A 21,823-nucleotide genomic window follows, 5' to 3' on the forward strand; every position below is an offset into this window, starting at 1 on the left:
TGGGATCCCAAGTCCAGAACAAAAGCGTTCCGCCACGGCGCGGGACGAGGGAAGGGGGGTCGTTGGCACGCGCGGGGGTGCCGAACGATAGGGGCTACCGCGCCCGCTGGCGGGGGGCACCTCGCGCGGCGCCGTCCCAGGCCCGGTCCCAGGCCCGACCCCGTGCGGACCCGGGTTCGGCGCGGCGTCCGGGGTGGTCCCAGTGCCCCGGGGGTCGCGGGAGGCTGGGGCCCGACACCCCCGCGAGCTCCCGGCCCGCTCTTCCCGCTCCAGGTGAGGGCGCGGCGCGGTGTCACTTTACCTGCGCGCAGAGGGTCGTCCGGAGAAGCCATGGGGCGGGGAGGGGCAGCCGGTCGCCGGAGCGGGACGGCAGAGCCTCGGGGGCTGGGCTGGAGCGCGGGAGCGCACAGGCGGCGAGTCGGGAGGGTCCTGCAGTCCCGATTTCGCCGCAGCACAGCACCGCGGCGCTGCGCGCCCCTCCTCCGCCAGCTCCTCCGCCAGCTCCTCCACCTCCTCCCAGACTCTCCACCGCGTCCTCCGCGAGCTCACTTCCTGCTTCGGCAATTAGCAAAGCCCCTTCTCCGCGCCGCCCCCGCCCCCCTCCCTCCTGAGGCGCGGGCCCAGGCCAGGGCGCAGGGCGGAGCCCGGGGTGGGGGGGCTCCGAGCGTCGCCAGCGCCAGCGCTGGGCGGCCTCCCAGCCTGGCGCCCAGGCTCGCCAAGCGGGTGTCCGCGTGGGGCCTGGCTGTGAAAATATCATCAGCCCTAAACCCCGGCTGCACTCTAGGGACACTTTGCTGGCTTCCTAATCGCGCCCGAAGCCGGGAACCAGCTTTTCCAGCACAGGCCTAGGCTGAGATGCCTGCCCATCTATTTAAGCAGTCTCCTCGTCTTAAGGCAGGGTCTGCTGTTGCCTGATGCCACACGCGAATAACTTCGATCTGGATGGGTTTTTGTTTGTTTGTTTGTTTTGTTTTGTTTTTTGTTTTTTGGTCATTGGTTATTACATGACCTCCAGGGTATGTGCTCCACAAAGGGAGTGAAAAGAGGACGCCTGATATATACGCATAAAGCCATTCTAGAAAAATAGCTTGGGGTTCTCTCGGAAACGTGGAATTGGTCCTTAAAAGAAAAGCAGCACTAGCGGTTTAATTGAAAAGGGATTATGCACCAGTTACTTAAGTGAGCATAGGTTGGAATCGTTAACCGAGAATATATATTTAAAACAGTTATATTTTAACTAAATCTATCATCAATCATAAATCTATTACATGAAGGTTACAGGCAATTTAAATGCAATAGCACTCTCTTCAGGGTTTTAAATAATCCGTGTCTGTCTTGACACGTGAGAATGCAAAGATAGGAAATGGTTTGTAAAAGATCATATAATAGCTTTTACTATACGGTATCAGCAATTTATCATAAAGGAGCGGCCTCCAGCTAAAAACTCAGCTTTGAAAAATGCAGAAAAGCAGCAAACGTTTACATACCCTCTTGGTGACCAGAGGCTTGCTTTGTGCCCATCTTCATCTCTTTCGTGGTTCTGAGGCCCATGGTGCTCTGTAGTTTAGTGTCTTATTCTTTGGACTAGGCCATTGAAGAAATACCAGGCCCAGAAAAGAAGGTCCTGCTGGGTGTCTGAAGAAAGTACAACCTTTTAGATGAAGCTTCTGGAGAATTTGTTAGTGGGAGGTTAAACTTCCCTTTGGTCTGCTTCTGATAGGAAGGGACATTTTTTAAAGAGTATTTTCTCTTTGAATCTATTTTGAGGTTTGGTTTGTGGTTCTTTCTGACTTCTCATAAAGATGGAATTATTTCTGAAGTTGGTTGTCAGGAACTGCATATCAAATCGAGCTATCTTGTTAGCAAAAAAAGCTCAAGTGTTGGTATAAAGCTGTTTTGCTTTTCAAAACCCCGAACTATAATTCATGTATCGTGGTCATTCTTTATCATATCAAACAGGAGAAATGTGGGAGAAATGCACTTTTGGGTTAATTTTTTTACAAGGAAGATTGACTTATGGACCTACTTTGTTATTTCCTTTCATTCAATTTCCCTGTACCTCCTTTTCTATGAATTGTAACCGTAACCCATCATTATCTTTATTGTTGCCACGTGCTTTGTGAACTATAAAGTGTACGCTATAAATGGGAATGCTTTTTTTTTTTGCAGTTTACAAAAAACTAATTTATTTTTTATTTTATTTTATTTTATTTTTTTGTTTCACAGACCTTTATTGTTTTATAGTACCTTTAATTATACAATCATGTCTGGATAATATAACGTATCTCCTACTAGACATAATTTCTATAGGGACAATAATTTTTTTCTTTTATCATTATTGTGACATCTTAGTTACCTAATACACTGTGTGGCATGCCATACATTTGTCAGTAAGCAATTTATTGCCTCTCAGCTCCAAATTTACCCTTCCATATATTCTTAGCCATAATGGGGAGAATTCCTGCTTTACGTATTTCTTCTTCTTCACAGTGAGCCTGATGTCAATCCTTCTCAGTACAATGAGCTAGAGGGACCCTGCAGGAGAAGGACTGACCTGAAATTCTGACCACTCACAGTGGGTGCACAGTTGTGAGTTTGAGAACATCCTGCCCCGTTCTATCCCAGATTACAAAAAACTAATTTAAAAACATTCATCCACCAGAGTACCCAAAGGGCTCCCATATAAACTATCTGTTGTTACATTATGTCATTCTGCTTTTGTTTCTATTGCTGTCCAGTGTTTTAAAATGCTCTTTAAAATGGGCATTTTTTATAAGATTTTTAAAGAAGATTTTATTCATTCATTTGTCAGAGAGATAGCACAAGCAGAGGGAGAGGCAGGCAGAGTGGGAAGCAGGCTCCTGGTAAGCAGGGGGACTCAATCCCAGGATGCTGGGATCATGACCTGAGCTGAAGGTAGACAATTAACCAACTGAGCCATCCATGTGTCCCTGAAATGGGCATTTTTGACATTTCCTGATAGCACCTACGCACTCATGAATCTCAGACTCATGATATATGGGGCTAGTGGACTTGACAATCATGGAGTCAAGCATGCTGGATTTGACTCACGGGCCTGTCACTGTGAATTTGGGTGGCTTACTAAACTTGCTACATATAAACCTAAGCGTGTAAGAATTGGCAGGATTGTGACAGTTCAGTGGTATAATGTATACATAAAAATACCTAAACCGGTGTCTCTCACAAAGTAGGTACAAATATACCAGCTCCCTTCCTGCCTTCATTCTGTCCTTGGAATTCCGTCCCTTGGGAGAAGTTCCTACTGCCTTTGTTACAAGGAATGAACGATATTTACTACACTGTTGGTGCATAGCATGGATCAATACATTGAGTGATAGTATTAACATACTTCTTGAACTGCCCATTGCCCCCCAAGCACCAAATAAAATGTCATGCTCTGGAGAAACCAAAGTCAGAGGTCCCCAACTTTCAAGAGTTATGGACAGGAGAGAGAGGCAAATACTGTGTCAGTGTAGAACCAGGGTAACTAATGTTTAAACCAGGAAGAGAAAGTGTGTGGAAGAAAGGCACTGATGATGTATAAAGCCATTTGGCTGGGTGGTGACTACCCTCAGACTGACAATTTGCCATGAAAGCTTCCAGGCAAATTTGAGATCTTTATTAGTGACAATATGGCTATAGCCTTAAGGGGAAGAAAAAAACCAAAAACCAAAAACCAAAACACACATACACACAAACTGTTGGTCTTGTGTCTTTTCACAAATAATGACAGTTATCAGAAATTTTATCTTTAAATGGGGAAAACAGCAACTGAAAATGTATTTCATTTGATTCATCACAGAATATGGTGTTTTTGTTCATTTCACACCATTTTCGTTAAATTTTATTTAAATTAATGCAATCTGAGATAAAATGTTAATATTCCTGAGGGTATGGACATTGTATACAAATGAACCCAGCTAAGCAGGCTTCTGGTCAGGGTCTGATCTATTTATAAAAGTAGCTGGAGCTAAGTGGTTTGTTCCAGAACAAGACAATGCCTTCCCTCAGTTGCATTTGCTTGCTACAGCTTAAGTGGTTGTTAATACGTTCGCTTGTCTCCTTAACTTTTGTCCAGAGTGTGTTAAAGCAGTCATAGGGGACCTGGGTGGTTTTGCTGTCTGCCTTCTCATAACAATGCCCCAGTTTTCTCCAGGAGAATCAACGTTCCCGCTTTCAGTCCATGCAGTTAGGCGGCGGCAACTTTACCCTGGCTCCTGACTCTAGCAGTTGGCATGTCACCCACTAATGGCCTTTGAGAACATCACTGAGTGAGCCATGAGTTTAGGAGACGCATGAGACGTTTGCTGGATCAGTGGGGAGGCGGGTCTCTGAATAACTAGCCTGAGATCACTTGTGTGTGGAACAAATGAGCAGAGTAATGTGTTGGCCAGGGTGCCCATCACAGAGAGCCCTGAATGCCAGACAAAAGCATTTGAGACTATTTTTTCAGGCAACAGGAAGCCAGGAAGCTAGTTTTGAAAAGCAGCACACGAAAATTGGTGTTTTTGGAGGATTAGTCAGGCAGCTGTGTGTAGGATAGGGTGGCAGGAGGAGAGAACGCAATCCCTGAGTGCTTTTAATCTTTATGATGCACTGTAATTTATTATGAAGTTGAATTTGCATCCTTATCCAAACGTGAGGGAAACGCCTGTCTGAAAACTGTAAATGTTTTTTGGTTGCCTTTTTTTTTTTTAAGATTTTATTTGTTTATTTGACACAGAGAGAGTTCACAAGCAGGCAGAGAGGCAGGCAGAAAGAGAGAGAGAGAAGCAGGCTCGCTGCCGAGCAGAGAGCATGATGCGGGGCTTGATTCCAGGACCCTGAGATCATGACCTGAGCTAAAGGCAGAGGCTTAACCCACTGAGCCACCCCGGCGCCCCTGGTTGCTTTTTAAAAGTTTTTTTTTTTTTTTTTATCTGACAGAGATCACAAGTAGGCAGAGAGGCAAGCAGAGAGAGAGGAGGAAGCAGGCTCCCCGCAGAGCAGAGAGCCCGATGTGGGGCTCAATCCCAGGACCCTGGGATCACGACCTGAGCCAAAGGCAGAGGCTCAACCCACTGAGCCACCCAGGTCCCCCCCCCCCCACCCCGGTTGCTTTTTTAAGTATTCGTTGTCTCACATGAAGTGATTACAAATTTGCAGATGTGCATTAAAATGATGTATTCCAAAATGTTAACAGAGGATTAAGTTATTAAGTTATTAACAGAGGGAAAAAGTTATTAAGTAAAATATCATTTTTGCTGATTTGAAGCCTATTTGACAAGGGACATAGCATTCTGGTGCATATATGTAAACGTGAATAATTCTTTTTTTAAAAAATTGTATTTATTTATTTGACAGAGATCACAAGTAGGCAGAGACAGGCAGAGAGAGGGAGGGGGATGCAGGCTCCCCGCTGAGCAGAGAACCTGATGCAGGGCTTGATCCCAGGACCCTGAGATCATGACCTGAGCCAAAGGCAGAGGCTTAACCCATTGAGCCACCCAGGTGCCCCTAAACATGAATAATTCTTACACTTATATAGAAGTATAAGAATTATTCTACTCACTTATATAGAAGCCCTTTTCCAAACAGAAGATTAAATCTCTCTTGGCTACTCCTATCAGCTTATTTTGAATTATTTGCCATCCAGAAGCATGAACTAGAAAACCACAATTTTTGCACAGTGTTTGGTTTTCCACCAAGAGAATCACATAATGTGTGGTGGTTCAGTGTGGTGTGTTGCTAAAAACATTTCCAATGCCATGGATATGAAGGGGGCAGTGCAGAGAGGTAAGGAGACAGGAGAAAAGGTATGGCTCTCTAATGAGCACTTTATTCTTGAATTTTCCTCCAGCCTTGGGATCTTATCACTCACGAGTGTGTGCTGGTGCCTTGATCTCTTGGGCCATAGTGCTCAGCATCTTCCAGCTGCTTTTTTAGTGAATACATATGTAACAATTGATTTCTTGCCCCAGACTTTGAGAGAAAAATCTGTTCAGACGGATGGACCATATATATATATATATATGTATACACACACATATATATGCACATATATATATTTTAAAGATTTTATTTATTTATTTGACAGACAGAGATTACAAGTAGGCAGAGAGGCAGGCAGAGAGGGAGGGAGAAGCAGGCTCGCTGCTGAGCAGAGAGGCTCTGATTTGGGGCTTGATCCCAGGACCCCGGGATCACGACCTGAGCCAAAGGCAGAGACCCACTGAGCCACCCAGGTGCCCCTGGACTTGCTATATTAAAACCTGAGCCCCAACTATCTAAAGTCAGCCAGAGGAGATTTTGTTGTTTCTACTGTTAGAAGAGAATAGAGGAGAAGAAAACCCAGGGTTATCAATGACAAGCTGAAGCTTGTATGGTAAGCACCCCACAGTTTAGTTTCCTGCGTTGTGTACCCCCTGAATGTGGAACACAGGCTCAAGTTGCTGACTCAGATATCTACAAGGTCATCCATCATTAAATAAGTTATTTTAACAACTTGTCATTTAGAATTTATTCTGAGCTTGGACAATAAGGTAGGCTTAGATCCAAGTGAGTCAACTGAGAAACAATTAGAACATAAGTGAGCTCATTTTGGAGGAGAGAGAAAGCTCAACAAATGGAACCCCAACAGCTTTCTTATAGACCAGCAATAACCAAGGGGGGAGGGGAAACAATCCCATTTACAGTAGCAAATAAAGGTGCTCCTGGGTGGCTCAGTGGGTTAGGCCTCTGTCTTCAGCTCAGGTCATGGTCTCAGAGTCATGGTCTCAGGATCCTGGGATTGAGCCCTACATCAGGCTCTCTGCTCAGATGGGAGCCTGCTTCTCCCTCTCCCTCTCTCTCCGCCTACTTGTGATTTCTCCATTAAATAAATTTTCCATTAAATAAATAAATAAGATTTATTTTAAAAATTTATACAGTAGCAAATAAAGCTATAAATTAACTGGAGATAAATTCAGTAACACTGTTTAAAAATTACAAGAACTGAGATGCCTGGGTGGTGCAATTGGTAAGCACCTGACTCTTGGTTTTTGCACCAGTCGCGATCTTGGGGTCATGAGATTGACCCCCACAAGGGGCTCTGTGCTCAGCATGGAGTCTGCTTGGGACTCTTTCTCCCTCTACCTCTGCCTTTAAAATAATAAGTAAATCTTAAAATAAAAAAAATTGCAAGAACTACAGAGCTTTCCTGAAAGCCATAAAAAGGAAATCTGACTAAAGAGAAAGCTATACCAGGTTAATAGGCAAGAAGCATCAATATTGGGGCCCCGGGGTGGCTCAGTATATTAAGCATCTGCTTTTGGCTCAGGTCATGATCCCAGTGCCCTGGGATCTAGCCCGGGATCAGGCACCTGGTTCAGTCTGCTTCTCCCTCTCCCTCTTACCCCCAACCCCTAGCTCATGCTCTCTCTCTCTCAAACAAATAAATAAAAATCTAAAGAGAGAGAGAGAGAGGCGTCAATATTATAAAGACACTCATGATTCCCTAATGAATCTATCAAGTTAATAAAGCCCAATCAAGCTAATAAGATTTACTAAGAACATGAAACTGGTTACAAATGTATATGAGAGGGCAAATAAGAGAATTTTGATAAAGAATAACAAAAAGGGGGGATTTGCCCTACAAGATAGCAAGATATTATAAAGCAACAGTAATTAAAACAGTTGGTGTAAAAAAAAAGATTAATGGGAGCAGAAAAAATTTCAAGCACAGACTCTTGTATCTTTTGGGAATTTGCTGTATGACAGATATTTAAATGGTGAGGGGCACCTGGGTGGTTCAGCTGGTTAAGGGACCAACTCTTGGTTTCTCCTCAGGTCATGACCTCATGGGTCTGTGTAGTAAGTCCCACCTCAGGCTCTGTGCTCAGCAAGGATTCTGCCTGGGTTTCTCTCTTTCTGCTCCTTGTCCCACTCACATGCATGCAGGTGCACGCTCTCTCTCTTTCAAATAAATAAATCTTTAAAAATAAAAGTGGTGAGAAGATGGATAGTCCAAAAATAGTATTGGAATATTTGGATTGAGATGAGCAATGCAATTTATATCCCTACCTCACCTTATACACAAAAGTAAGTTTCAAACAGATTAAATATCTAGGTGTAAAGCATTTAATTTTAAAATTACTAAGAAAGACTAAAATTACTAAGGAGGAGGGAATGTCTTAATAACTTCAGTAGCAGGAAGGCTTTCTTTTAAAATTATTTATTTATTTATTTATTTGAGAGAAAGAGAAAGAAGGGTGGGTGGGGAGAGGGAGAGAGAATCTTAACCAGACTCTGTACTGAGTGTTGAGCCCAACATGGGGCTGGATCTCTTGATTCTGAGACAAAATCAAGAGTCAGTTGCTTAACTGACTGAGCCACCCTGGTGCCCCAGAATGGCTTTCTTAAGGCCAAAAAATAAGCAGACATAAAGTCCAACTGAATATAAATTCAAATTATGCACCAGAAAACAATAAAAAATTATAAAATGGGGATGTTTCTAGGAAAAAGTTTCTATGGCTGGGGTTGAAGAGGTTGCTGCCTGTTTTCTCTTCAAGGATTTTGATGGATTCCTGTCTCACACTGAGGTCTTTCATCCATTAACTGAGGGGTTTCTGGGGAGCTGGGAGGGGAGAGATAGGGTGGCTGGGTTATGGATACTGGGTAGGGTATGTGCTCTGGTGAGTGATGTGAATCATATAAGACTAATGATTCACAGACCTGTACCCCTGAAACAAATAATACGTTACATGTTAATGAAAAAGAAAAAAAACAAAAACAAAAAATTTTAAAAAATTTATACAATAAGGGAAAACTTAGAGAAATTAACTATATAATATTCTATTTTATAACTAAGTAAAATATAAAATAAAATTTAAATATAAAATATATTTCTTTTTGAAAAAAATTTTTAAAAGATTTTATTTATTTGACACAGAGAGAGAGAGTTTGCAATGTCAGGCAAGCAGAGAGACAGAGGGGGAAGCAGACTCCCTGCTGAGCAGAGAGCCCAATGCGGGGCCGGATCCCAGGAACCTGAGATTATGACCTGGGCCAAAGGCAGAGGCTTAACCCACTGAGCCACCCAGGTGCCCCTAAAATATTTATATTTCTAATTATGAAATAGAATAGTATATAATATATATTTATGCATATAAAATAAAAGGTGAGGATTAAAAGTTTTCAGCATTCATTTAAACAAATTAAAGAATGTTAAAAAAATAATATAAGGTTAGATAAAAACTAAGTAGAAAATTCCTAGGAGAAACCAAAATGACCAATAAAAATATGATAAGGTGCTCAACCTTGTAAAAATAAGAGAAATATTGGGGCACCTGGGTGGCTCAGTGGGTTAAAACCTCTGCCTTTGGCTCAGGTCATATTCCCAGGGTCCTGGAATTGAGCCCCACATTGGGCTCTCTGCTCAGCGGGGAGCCTGGTTCCCTTCCTCTCTCTCTGCCTGCCTCTCTGCCTACTTGTGATCTCTGTCAAATAAATAAATAAAATCTTAAAAAAAAATAAAATCTTAAAAAAAATAAGAGAAATACAAATTAAAGTATTAGTGAGTTAGCAGATTGGCAAAACCTTAAAAGCTTGCTGATATCAAATATGGGCAAAATTGCAAAGAAACAGGTCTTCCTACAGTGTGGGAATGTAAAGTGATAATGGTCACATTGGAGAGCATTTAGCCTAAAATTGCTAAATTTGCTAAAATTGACCTAAGGTATCCGTTACATGTGATACAAGGCACGCATAAGAATGTTGTTTGCAACATTGTTTGTAATAGCAAATATTAGAAACAACATAAATGGCAGCCAATAGGAGGATGAATAAATATATAATATAATCACGCAATATAATATTTTATAGAAGTTACCAAAAATAAGCTAAAAAATTTTTTAGTGAAAAAAAAAGTTGCTCAGTGATATGAGGGGTAGACACAAGCCAATCTATGTTTTCTATAACTACATGTACGATTTAAAAAAAATGGATATATGTCAACTTTGCCTTATGACCAAGGTAGAGTAACAGGAAGCAGATTTACCCTTTTACCTGAAATAAGAACAAAAACCCCAAGTAAAATATATGAAACAAGAGTTTTTAAGGCACTACACAACAGATAAAAAATGTCAGTGATTTCTAAGAGCCAGGATATAAGCAAGATGATTTTTTTTAAAATTTTATTTATTTATTTGACAGAGAGAGATTGCAAGTAGACAGAGAGGCAGGCAGAGAGAGAGAGAGAGAAGCAGACTCCCTGCTGAGCAGAGAGCCCGATTCGGCACTCGATCCCAGGACCCTGAGATCATGACCTGAGCCGAAGGCAGTGGCTTAATCCACCAAGCCACCCAGGCGCTCCAGCAAAATGATTCTTATAATTGTCCCGGCTTACTGTCTTTTTTTTCCCCCCCCCCGGCTTACTGTCTTAAGGGAATTTCCCAGTTGCAGTGCAGAGAACAGTAACGCAGACAAATCCCTATGACTCCCTAATGTGAAGAGATGTAGCTAGAAGTCACAGGACAGAATGTTGTAGGGACTTCACAGAAGGTTTCTCAGAGATCCATGGAATGTCCCTCTTGACTATTCAGCATAACATTTACTGATGGAGGCATTCATGTTGGAAATGACCCAGAGTTGGAGAAAGGATGATTAGAGGGACAATGTCAGAGAGTTAGAGGGGACAATGAGTGGTGCTCACTCAGAGCCACGAATAGTGCTTAGTCCTACCAATGGGACTAGAAAAACCTTCTGTTTCATAGGAATTTGGCAGAGTACACACAAGAGTCTTGCCTCAGTAGTGGAGAAGAATTAGGAGAATAATTATCCCTGGACTGATCGAGCGCTGCCCCATTTCCACCCAACAAATCTTAAAAGCAAGACCCAAAAGGATCAAACTCTATTCAAGTAACTTAGCTGCATCCTGAAAAGCTCAATAAACAAAATATAAAATATAGAAATACAAAAATATCCAATACATGCACAGACTATGACATAAACATAAACGTAATAATTGATTTTTTATCCATTTTACACAATTAAGTGGTGGTTAGCATATTTGAAATAGATATGAGACCTTTCCTATCTGAGATTATATACCAACCATTCCTTTGTGTCACACTGTTTTTTTTTTTTTAAAGGCTTTTTATTTATTTATTTATTTAAATTTACTTGTCAGAGAGAGAGAGAGAGCGTGAACACAGGCAGACAGAATGGCAGGCAGAGGCAGAGGGAGAAGCAGACTCCCTGCCGAGCAAGGAGCCCGATGTGGGACTCGATCCCAGGATGCTGGGATCATGACCTGAGCCAAAGGCAGCTGCCCAACCAACTGAGCCACCCAGGTGTCCCGTGTCACACTGTTTTGATCTCTTTCAAAAGGCAAATAGTTTCATGCTATTGTCAATTATTTTTATCCAATCAGGTTTTCTTTGGAGGAACTGGGGAGCATTAGGAAGAGAGGAAATAATGAGGAGGAACAAGGAAGTGCACCAAGAGGGAAGGTAGAGGGCACCAAAGGCAAACACAAGTACGGAGGACCTGTGCATGAGCCATCTCAAACCAACATCTGTTCCAGCAGTTTCAGGGGAAGAAACGTGTACTTTTTTTTTTTTTAATTGAAAATCCAATTTTATTTCTATGATAGACAAAACATTATACATAACAGGATAATATAAGGCAAAAGCTGCCTTTTGAGAGTTTTGGTGACATTTATGTGTCTGAAACATGTACTTTTCTATCACTAAGTTAGAGTTGACACAATTAGCATGGAGAAAAATTTAATTCAGTTGAAACAGAAGGGGAAGCTTAAGTTGCACATTGTAGAATATAATTTCTCATAGATTAACAGAATTTAATTGACCTTCCTTTTGTGATTATTAAGAACTCGCATTTTAGAAATGCATATCACCAGCATTTCCATACAAACTTTCTCAGTTTCAGGACTCCTTACTCCTTCCTCTTCTTCTTCTTCTTCTTTTTTTTAAGGATTTTATTTATTTATTTGACAGACAGAACACAACTAGGCAGAGAGACAAGCAGAAGGAGAGAGAGAAACAGGCTCACCGCTGAGCAGAGAGTCTGACTTGCAGCTCAATCCCAGGACCCTGGGATCATGGCCTGATCCGAAGGCAGCGGCTTAACTGACTGAGCCGCCAGGAGCCCCAAGGTCTCCTTACTATTCAGTTGAGAGAATGGGGTGTCACTTAACTTGTTTCAACAGGCAACTCCTTATGATACTCAGACATTTTCCACTTCAATCAGTGCAAAGACTTGGAAGTGTTGAAAGAGGACTACTAATCCTCATGTGTCTCCTCCCCCAACCTCCTTTCCCAACCAAAAGATCCAATCAGTCATGAATATTATAGTCATTTTCTTAATCGATTTTGGGATTAGGGGTTTATAGATGTGACCTTGGATATAAAAAGAAAATAATCCAAAGAAGAATAATTTCAAGTGCATGAAGATAATCATTTCAGCTGAAGTATAACTAAGAAATAAAGGAAGAGTAGATGCACCTTCGTGTTCAATAATAGAGTGGCTGAATTATGATACCTTAATGATGATCACAAAAGTATACTGATACAACAATAAAATCATTATTTTGCTTTCAAACACTTAAAGCTTTATAATGGCCAGCATGGAGGCTGAAAGTCATCCCCACTCTTCCCTGACAACAAGTAAAAAGCTCAACAAACCGGAAAGTCAACAGCCCTCCTTAGATCCATCAGGAATGTCCATCAGAGATCCATGGAAGTGGGGTCATAGGGCCAAGCACTGCCTTCAAACATTGGAGAAATCAACAGGCCCGTATAGAAGATTACAATCTACCAGAACAGAAAGCCACACACAGAAACCTTCACTAGAATTCGTAGGAAGGCAGGAAAACCTGGACTGTAATTTTTCAATTGCTGAAGGCTCAGTGTGGATTTCTGAGAAATAAAAACTCCAGGGGGCGGGGGGGATGGGGAACCACACATTTTTAGGAATTTTACCTCATGAGTTTGACCAGGTTCTCACAGTGACTATCAGTAGCAAGAAGTGAATTGGAATCATTTTGAAATACTCAGAGCATTCTGTTATTAAAAACGCTTCCCTCTCAGAAGAACTATTCTACCAGAGTCTAAACTACTGGTGTTTTATCACAGCCTAACCAACCCAGAGGAAGGAAATGTCCAACCTCAGCTGGCTCTCACCTTCCACATGGAGGAAAAGAAAGACCCAAGTCCAACCTACTCTAGCAATTTTGTCTCATCTCGGGGCAAAAGTGGACTGAGAAGCATTTGTGAGGTTCACAGTCCAGAGAAACAGACTCACCAGAAGACTGAAACCAAATAATAGGACTACAGAATGCTTCCTCACCCCAACACTCACCACCACATTACTAAAGGCTGGCGTATGAGAGGCCTATGTGCCACAGTTCCTTTTACCTGGTACATCATGTCTGGCTACCAAGAAAAAGTTACAAGGCATACTAAAAAGGCAACACAATTTGAAGAAACAGCAATGGCAAGGTTGTTGGAATTATCAACCAGAGAACTGAAAACTCTGATCAATATGGTATGGGCTCTAATGGATACAGTAGACATCAGGCAAGAGTGGATTGACAACTTAAGTAGGAAGAAGTAAATTCTCAAAAGAAAAAATTTTTAAATGCTAGGGGAAAAAAAATCACTGTAGCAGAAATAAAGAATGCCTCTGATGGGCTCATCAGCATATGGGATATGGATGAGGAGAAAAATTCAGAGCTTCAGGATAAGACAGAAAATTCAGAAAATTCCAAAATGGAAGAAAAAAGGTAAAGAAGATAGAAAAAAGAAACTAGAACAAAATATTCTGGAAGTGAGATGTAGCTACAAAAGTTTTAACATACATGTAATGGGAATATCAGAAGAAGAGGGAAAGAAACAAAAGAAATATTTGAAGTGATAATGATTGAGAATTTTCCTAAATTAGTATCAGAGACCAAACCACAGATCCAGGACTCTCAGAGAACACCAAGCAGGATAAATGACAAAAACCAAAACCAAGCAAGACAAACAAAACTATACTAAAGCATAATATATTCAAACTTCAGAAAAGCAATGATAAAGGAACAATAAGCCAGAGAATAAAAACACCTTACTATAGAGTAATAAAGGTAAGAATTACATCCAACTTCTGCTCAAGAACCAGGCAAATGAGAAGACAGTGAAGTAAAATATTTAGTGTTGAGAGGGGAAAAAAATGCCAACCTAGAATTCTGCACCCTGAAAACTTAACCTCCGAAAGTGAAAGAAAAGTAAATATTTTCTCAATTTAACAAAAATTGAGGGAATTAATTGCCAGTGGACCTGCCTTACAAGAAATGTTAAAAGAAGTTCTTTAGAAGGAAAAAATAGAGGGCAAAAGCTCAGACCTCCATAAAGAAAGGAAGACCATCAGGGAAGCAATACATCAAGGTAAAATAAAAGCTTTTATTTTTCTTACTTTTAGTTGATCTAACAATAATTTGTTCAAAATAATAATAGCAACAATGTACTTAATTATGTGTTTATATACATATATATGTATAGTATGCTTATTGTATAAGTGAAATGAGCAATGATACAAGGGATATACGGGCAGAATTAGGATTACTTATGTTATTATAAGGTACTTGCACTACTTGCACTATTTGAAAATGACTTGTATTATTATATTGCACAAGTCTAGGACAGCCACTAAAAAAAAGTTTTTTTTTAAAGTAATATAACTGATATGCTACAAAAGAAAATAAAATGGAATCCCATAAAATGCTCAATTGAAACTACAAAAGGTAAAAATAAAAAATAAAAGAATAACACTACAAAAGGTGGGGCACCTGGGTGGCTCAGTTGGTTAAGCATCTGCCTTTGGCTCAGGTCATGATCCCAGGGTCCTGGGATCAAGACCCACATCAGGCTCCTTGCTGAGCAGGGAACCTGCTTCTCCCTCTGCCTGCTCTGCTTGCTGCTGCTCCCCCTGCTTGTGCTCTCTCTCTGACAAATAAATAAATAAAATATTTTTTTAAAAACTACAAAAGGGAGAGGAAGATAAAAACATGAACAAAGAACAAAGGCACTAAATGGAAAATAGTAACAACTATGGTAGGTATCAATCCAAAAATATCAATAATCACTTTAAATGTTAATTGTCTAAATATACCAACTAAAAGAGATTATTAGAGTGGATCAAAATACAAGATCTAACTATATTTTATCTATAAGAAACTTATTTTAGCGGTGCCTAGGTAGCTCAGTCAGTTAAGCATCTGCCTTCAGTTCAGGTCATGATCTTGGGGTAATGGAATTGAGCCCTGCATCAGGCTCCCTGCTCAGTGGGTGGTCTGCTTTTCCTTTTCCCTCAGCTCCTCCCCCCATTCATCTCTCTCTCAAATAAATAAAATCTTAAAAAAAGAAACTTAATTTAAATATAAAGACATATAGAAATTAAAAGTAAAGGGATGGAGAGATATATACCATGTTAACACTAATGAAAAGAAAGCAGGAATAGCTATATTAATTTCTGAAAGAGCAGACTCCAGAGCAAAGAAAGTTTTCAGAGATAAAGAGGGGCATTACATAATAATAAATCAGTCAATTTTCCAAGAAGACTTAACAACTCTTAATATATATGTGTCTAACAACAGATGTCAAAATGCCTGAGGCAAAAACTACTAGAACTACAGGGAGAAATAGATGAATTCATTATTACAGCTGAAGAATTCAATACCCTCTGTCAGAAATGGGCGGATCTGGGTGCCTGGGTGGTTCAGTTGGTTAAGCAACTGTCTTCGGCTCAGGGCATGATCCTGGAGTCCCAGGATCGAGTCCCAGGATGGAGTCCCACATGGGGCTCCCTGCTCAGTAGGGAGTCTGCTTCTTCCTCTGACTTCTCCCTTCTCATTCTTTCTCTCAAATAAATAAATATAAATAAAATCAGAAAAAAAAAAAAAAGAAATGGGCAGAACCAGTTGAAAACCAGTAAGGACATAGTTGAACACCATTAGTCAAGTGGATCTAGTCAACATTTATCAACTATTTCCATTCAACCACAACAGAATACACATTCTTGATAAAGAACATATACAAAAAAAATCCCCCATAACTAACATTACACTTAATGGTGAGAAACTATAAGTTTTCTTGCTAGATTAGGAACAAGACAAGAGTGTCCCCTCTCAACACCATATCGGAGGTCTTAGGTAATGCAGTAAGACAAAAAAAAGGAAATAAAAATTATACTTATTGGGAAGAATGAAATAAAACTGTCTTTGTAAGTGACATGATCATTTATGTAGGGAACAAAACTGTCAAAAAATTCCTAGAAATAATAAGCAATTATTGCAAGGTTCCATTATACAAGGTTAATATACAAAAGTCAATCACTCTCCTGTATACTAGCAATGAAAAAATGGAATTTGAAATTGAAAACACAATATCATTTACATTAGCACCCCCTAAAATGAAATACTTAGTTATAAATCTAACAAAACATTTATAACATCCATATGAGGAAAATTATAAAACCCCAAGGTAAGATGTCAGAACAACTAAATAAATGAAGAGATATTCCATGTTCATGGATAGGAAGACTCAATATTGTCACAATGACAGTTATTCTCACCTTGATCTATAGACTCAACAGAATCCCAATAAAAGTTCCAAAAAGTTATTTTGTGGATATCAACAAACTGATTCTATATTTCATGTGGAGATGTCAAAGACTCAGAATAACCAACACAATACTGAAGAAGAGCAAAGTCTTACTGATAAAAATTAACTTCAAGACTTACTACAAAGCTACAGCAATCAAGACAGTATGATGGGCAAAAAATAGATAAGTAGATCAATGAAACAGAATAAATAGCCCATAAATATACCTACATAAATATAGTCATATGGTCAACTGATCTTTGACAAAGAAGCAAAAATATTCTTTTCAACAAATGGTGCTGGAACAACTGGATATCCACATATATTAAAAAAAAAATCTAGGGGCACCTTGGTGGCTCAGTGGGTTAAGCCTCTGCCTTCAGCTCAGGTCATGATCTCAAGGTCCTGGGATCGAGCCCTGCATCAGGCTCTTTGCTTGGCAGGGAGCCTGCTTCCCCCTCTATCTCTGCCAGCCTCTGCCTACTTGTGATCTCTTTGTCAAATGAATAAATAAATAAAATCTTAAAAAAAATAATCTAGACAGAGCCTTTATGCCCTTCAACATTAACTCAAAATGGATCATAGACCTAAATGTAAATCCAATTATAAAACAGATGACAACATTGGAGAAAACCTAAATGACCTTGGATATGGCAATGATTTTTTTTTAGATATACACCAAAGGCACGCTCCATGAAAGAAAATATCAATAAGCTGGGCTTCCTTAAAACTGAAGGCTTCTGCTTCACAAAAGACATTGTCAAGAAAATAAAAAGATAAGCCACACACTGGGAGAAAAAATATTTGCAAAAGACATATCTGATAGAGGACTGTTATTAAAAATATATAAGAGATACTAAAACTCAAACATAAGAAAATGAACAACCTGATTGAAAAATTGGCAAAGGGCTGGAACAGACACCTCACTGAAGAAGATATAGAGATGGCAATAAGGATATGAAGAGATGCTGTGATGATCCACAGCATGTATAACTAAGGAATTGTAAATTAAAACAACGATGATATATCACTACGCATCTATTAGAATGGCTAAAATCCAAAATACTGACAACATAAAATGCTTTTGATGATGAGGAATAAGAAAAACTCTCATTCATTCTGGTGAGAACACCAAAATGATGTTACCACTTTGGAAGACGGGAAGTTTCTTACAAAACATATTCTTACCATATGATCCAGCAATCATGCTCCTTGGTACTCACCCAAAAGAGCTGAAAACTTTGTGTACACAAAAACCTGCATACAGATGTTTATAACAACTTTATCCATAAGTGCCAAAAGTTGGAAGTAACCAAGATGTCCTTCAGGAGAAGAATGGATAGATAAACTGTGGTCCATTGAGACAATGGGATATGATTCAGCGATAAAGAGAAATGGCTATCAAGCAATGAAAAGACATGGAACAAACTTAAAATTCATCGTAATATGTGAAAGAAGTCAATTTGAAAAAGCTTCATGTTGCAAGGTTCCAACTATATGACCTTCTGGAAAAGGCAGAACTATGCAAATGGTATAAAGGTCAGCGGTTTGTAGCAGTTAGGGGAGGAGGAGGATGAATAGGCAGAGCACAGAGGATTTTTAGGGCAGTGAAACTGTTCTTTATGATATGTATGATATTTTATATATATATCGCTACACAGTTGTCAAAATGCATAAGGTACTATACCAAGAGTGAACTCTATGAGAACAGTTTTTTTTTTTTTAAAGATTTCATTTATTTATTTGACAGACAGAGATCACAAGCAGGCAGAGAGGTAGGCGGAGAAAGCAGGGGATGGGGGGGAAGCAGACTCCCTGCCAAGCAGAAAGTCTGATCTGAGGCTCATCCCAGGACCGTGAGAGCATGACCTGAGCCAAAGGCAGAGGTCTTAACCCACTGAGCTACCCAGGTGCCCCACCGAGAGTGAACTCTAATGTAAACTCTGGACTTTGGGGTGATAATGATGTTTCAGTGTAGGGTCAGTGAAGGTGACAAATTATCACCGTGGTACAGATGTTGATAATGGGGAAGGCTGTGTGTATGTGGGAAAAGGGAATTTTACTTTGATCCCCAAACTACTCTAAAAAAACAGTCTGTTAAAAAAAAAACTTTATAATGCAATACAATACAAAACAAGAATGCATATCAAGAGGGAAATAATGTTTAAAGGGAATGAAGAGGGCACCTGGGTGGCTCAGTTGGTTAAGCAACTGCCTTTGGATCAGGTCATGATCCTGCAGTCCCAGGATCAAGTCCCACATCAGGCCCTCTGCTCATCAGGGAGCCGGCTTCTCCCTTTGCCCCTTGCCCCTTTCATGCTCTCTCTCTCTCTCTCTCTCAAATAAATAAAATCTTAAAAAAAAATAAAATAAAGGGAACGAAGAACTTGAGTAATATGTACCTAGGGATTTTGGTTGCACATTTGTAGGAAGTTCACATTATCGTTAGCAATTGTTTATCTGTGAAGTAGAAGTAACATAAATAGTGATGAAAACTCAAAAACACAATGTTAAAAAATGCCATCTATGGGCTCTTAAAAAATGGAACAAAATTATTTCCCATCCAATACTTCTTGGCTTTATAAGGGTTGTAGGGAATGAAGGGACAGAATTTAAATTCAGCTTTATGATTTTTAAAAGATTGGATAATATGTTTCTACAAAGAAGGCTCCGCTGAGTAACAAAGAAATGAACTCGGTAGCAGAAAGTGGAAAAAAGTCTAAATCTCTTGTCAGCTCATGTTCTCTGAAGCCCTGTCACATAGTGGAGACAGTAACTATTCGATGAATAGCAAATGGTAGTCTTTTAGATTCCCGAGATTTTCACTAAGGATCATGAATGGATTTAAAAAAAAAATATGTAAAGAATGTCTACAGTGCAAGTACATGCAAATAACTGACATTTTGGAGAGAATATTTTAATCAGCAGAGAAGGTCAAAATGACAAAGTTTCAGGATCGGAATAAACATATGGGATTAAAAAAAAAGATTTTTTTAAAAGGACTTTTTAAAAAAAGGACTTTATAAAAAGTCCTTTTAAGAGACAGTTGGCTGTTTAAACCAAAAGCACAACTCACTGAGAGAATCACCACATTATTTATTTGGGTAGAAAGGACCTGGGGGCCCATTCTGCAGAGGAAGAAATAGAATCACTAACAGGCCTCATGCTTTGCACAGCCAGTGGCTAGAATCCCTGCCTTGTGAGACCCTGTGCTAGAACGCCGCTAGAAACATCTAGATCTATGTTAGTCTTTCCTGGAAGCCAACAAGTGTTTGACCAGTTAAGAGCACAGTAACAATAAGTCACGTTAAGTTATAATGATTATCAATATCTTTAAAAGCTTTGTATAGTTCCTTTTTGAGTAACCCTGATGCCACCCTTAGAGAAATTTATCTGTGATTCACCTCTTTGAAATACCTCATTGCTGTTAAACATTTACCATAGCCAAAAAAAAAAAAAAAGCTTTTTATTAACAAAGTGTTCAGAAGGGGGCGCCACTGAAAACAATGAGAGTTTTTGCTGCTGGACAATTTTGTTGCAGAAACAGTTGAAAGCAATCAGGTCAGACAGCGCCAAGGGCTGGAGGGATTTTTAAAATTACAAAAACCAAACCAAATAAAACCAAAACAAAAATCAAAACCAATGGCCAAGATTTCAAGTTTGCTACTAAAGCTATGACATGCTCCTAAGACATGCGAGTGACTTGATCGATATATTTATATATTTATATTTGAAGAAGAAGGAACTATTTGATGAAGCAAATTCACGCTGATTAAAAATTACTAGGTAGGAAATACATCCAGGGTACAGGAAGGAAAATGCTTTCACCTGATCTGACTAGGAAGCGGTTGAAGCCTGAATTAAAGTGATATAAAAAGAGTAAAGACCTAGGAAATATATGGGGAAAAAAATCCCTAGAAAAACAGCAATAATAACCGGCTGCTATTTATTGATCCAGACCCTGCGGTATGCAAAGAAGAGCTGGTTTTAGTCAGAGGATGATCTCCATTTGTCTTCATGATCAGTGATTTCCTGCAAGCCAGGCATGGGGCTCTGCACTAGAGCTGCAAATGCTGGGGGGCCCTCACTGTCCCTTTTCTCTTCTCAGGGGGACAACGGGCATGTCCGTGGTGCAGTGTGACAATATTTACCAGAGGGAGATAAAAGACTGCCAAGGGTAGGTTGGAGCTGGGAAAAGCCACTTAGGAACAGATTTTCAGGGGAGGTGATACACAAGGGCAAAGCAGAAGAATGAGGATGAATGTGTCAAGTTTCAAAGTGCCAGGAGGCAGCACAGTGCATTTGGGAAACTACAGCAAGTTCATGACAAGCGACAACTGATCTGGCAGCATCACCTGGGGATGGAAGCTGAGCCCCGGGGTTAACATTGGGGGTGAGATGGTTTGTATACTATGCAGAGGAGGTGAGATACTACACTGTGGGGGCACAGAGAGCCACCGGAGGATTTAAAATAGCATAATCATAACCATAATGGAGTATTTAATTGCATCATAGCTTTCATCAAGGGTAAGGTGCTCTATAGTTTATGTTTGACTAAGAAAGAGAAATGCGCCAGTTAAACTAGGATATGTCATCAAGTGCAAGGTGAGTGCCACCTTAAGAGATATTACAATTGGGGGGGAGGACAAATCTTAGAACAAGTAAATTGTGGTACTAGAATAATTAAGAAAGGTTAAACACTTGGATCAACAAAAAAAGTGATTATTGCTTACCATGTCCCCCAAACTATCTTAAGTCTTAGAACAAGAGATGTTCTCATCTTGACGCCCCGCAGCAGTTAGACCCAAGGTACAGAGGGCAGTAGCCAACTACCAGCAGGCCCCAAGTGCCATGTGCAGACTCTAAGAGCAACTGCCTTTGAGAGAGCAAAGGGTTGAGAGTGGGCTTTCTGAGGTAGAGACTTACTAGCTGAGAAAGGAGGAAAATTGACACAGAATCGGAGTTGATGCCACTACATGACAGAGTTGGTGAAACTTCCCTTTTCAGAGATCTTGAGGCTCCTCAGAAATGTATTTTTCATTTTGGACAGAACATTCAGGATAAATATGATTTGTTCGAGTTCCTGGTTCTCTCATCAGGAATGTTTCTTAGGCTTCACTGGCACAAGAAAAGGGTTTTGATAGTTCAGGGTAAGTCCTGACAAAAGCAAAGCACGGTATCTA

The 21,823-nt window shown here is 40.1% G+C and overlaps 1 protein-coding gene across 4 annotated transcripts in view; it reads right to left on the reverse strand.

Moving 5' to 3' along the window:
• EDARADD (EDAR associated via death domain) overlaps window positions 1-800 on the reverse strand; it is a 57,661-nt gene extending 56,861 nt beyond the window's left edge. For 2 of the 4 annotated variants that reach the window (XM_082720861.1, XM_082720863.1), the window contains exon 1: window positions 302-772. In XM_082720861.1, the coding sequence (XP_082576987.1) occupies window positions 302-757 (456 nt within the window). In that variant the 5' untranslated portion in view covers window positions 758-772. Of the gene's footprint in view, window positions 1-301 lie in introns of all 4 variants that reach the window. The other 2 variants (XM_082720864.1, XM_082720862.1) reach the window with 2 other exon arrangements.
• Window positions 801-21,823: the final 21,023 nt, after the last annotated feature.

The sequence above is a fragment of the Mustela nivalis genome (assembly GCF_964662115.1).
Source record: "Mustela nivalis genome assembly, chromosome: 2".
Classification (NCBI taxonomy): domain Eukaryota; kingdom Metazoa; phylum Chordata; class Mammalia; order Carnivora; family Mustelidae; genus Mustela; species Mustela nivalis.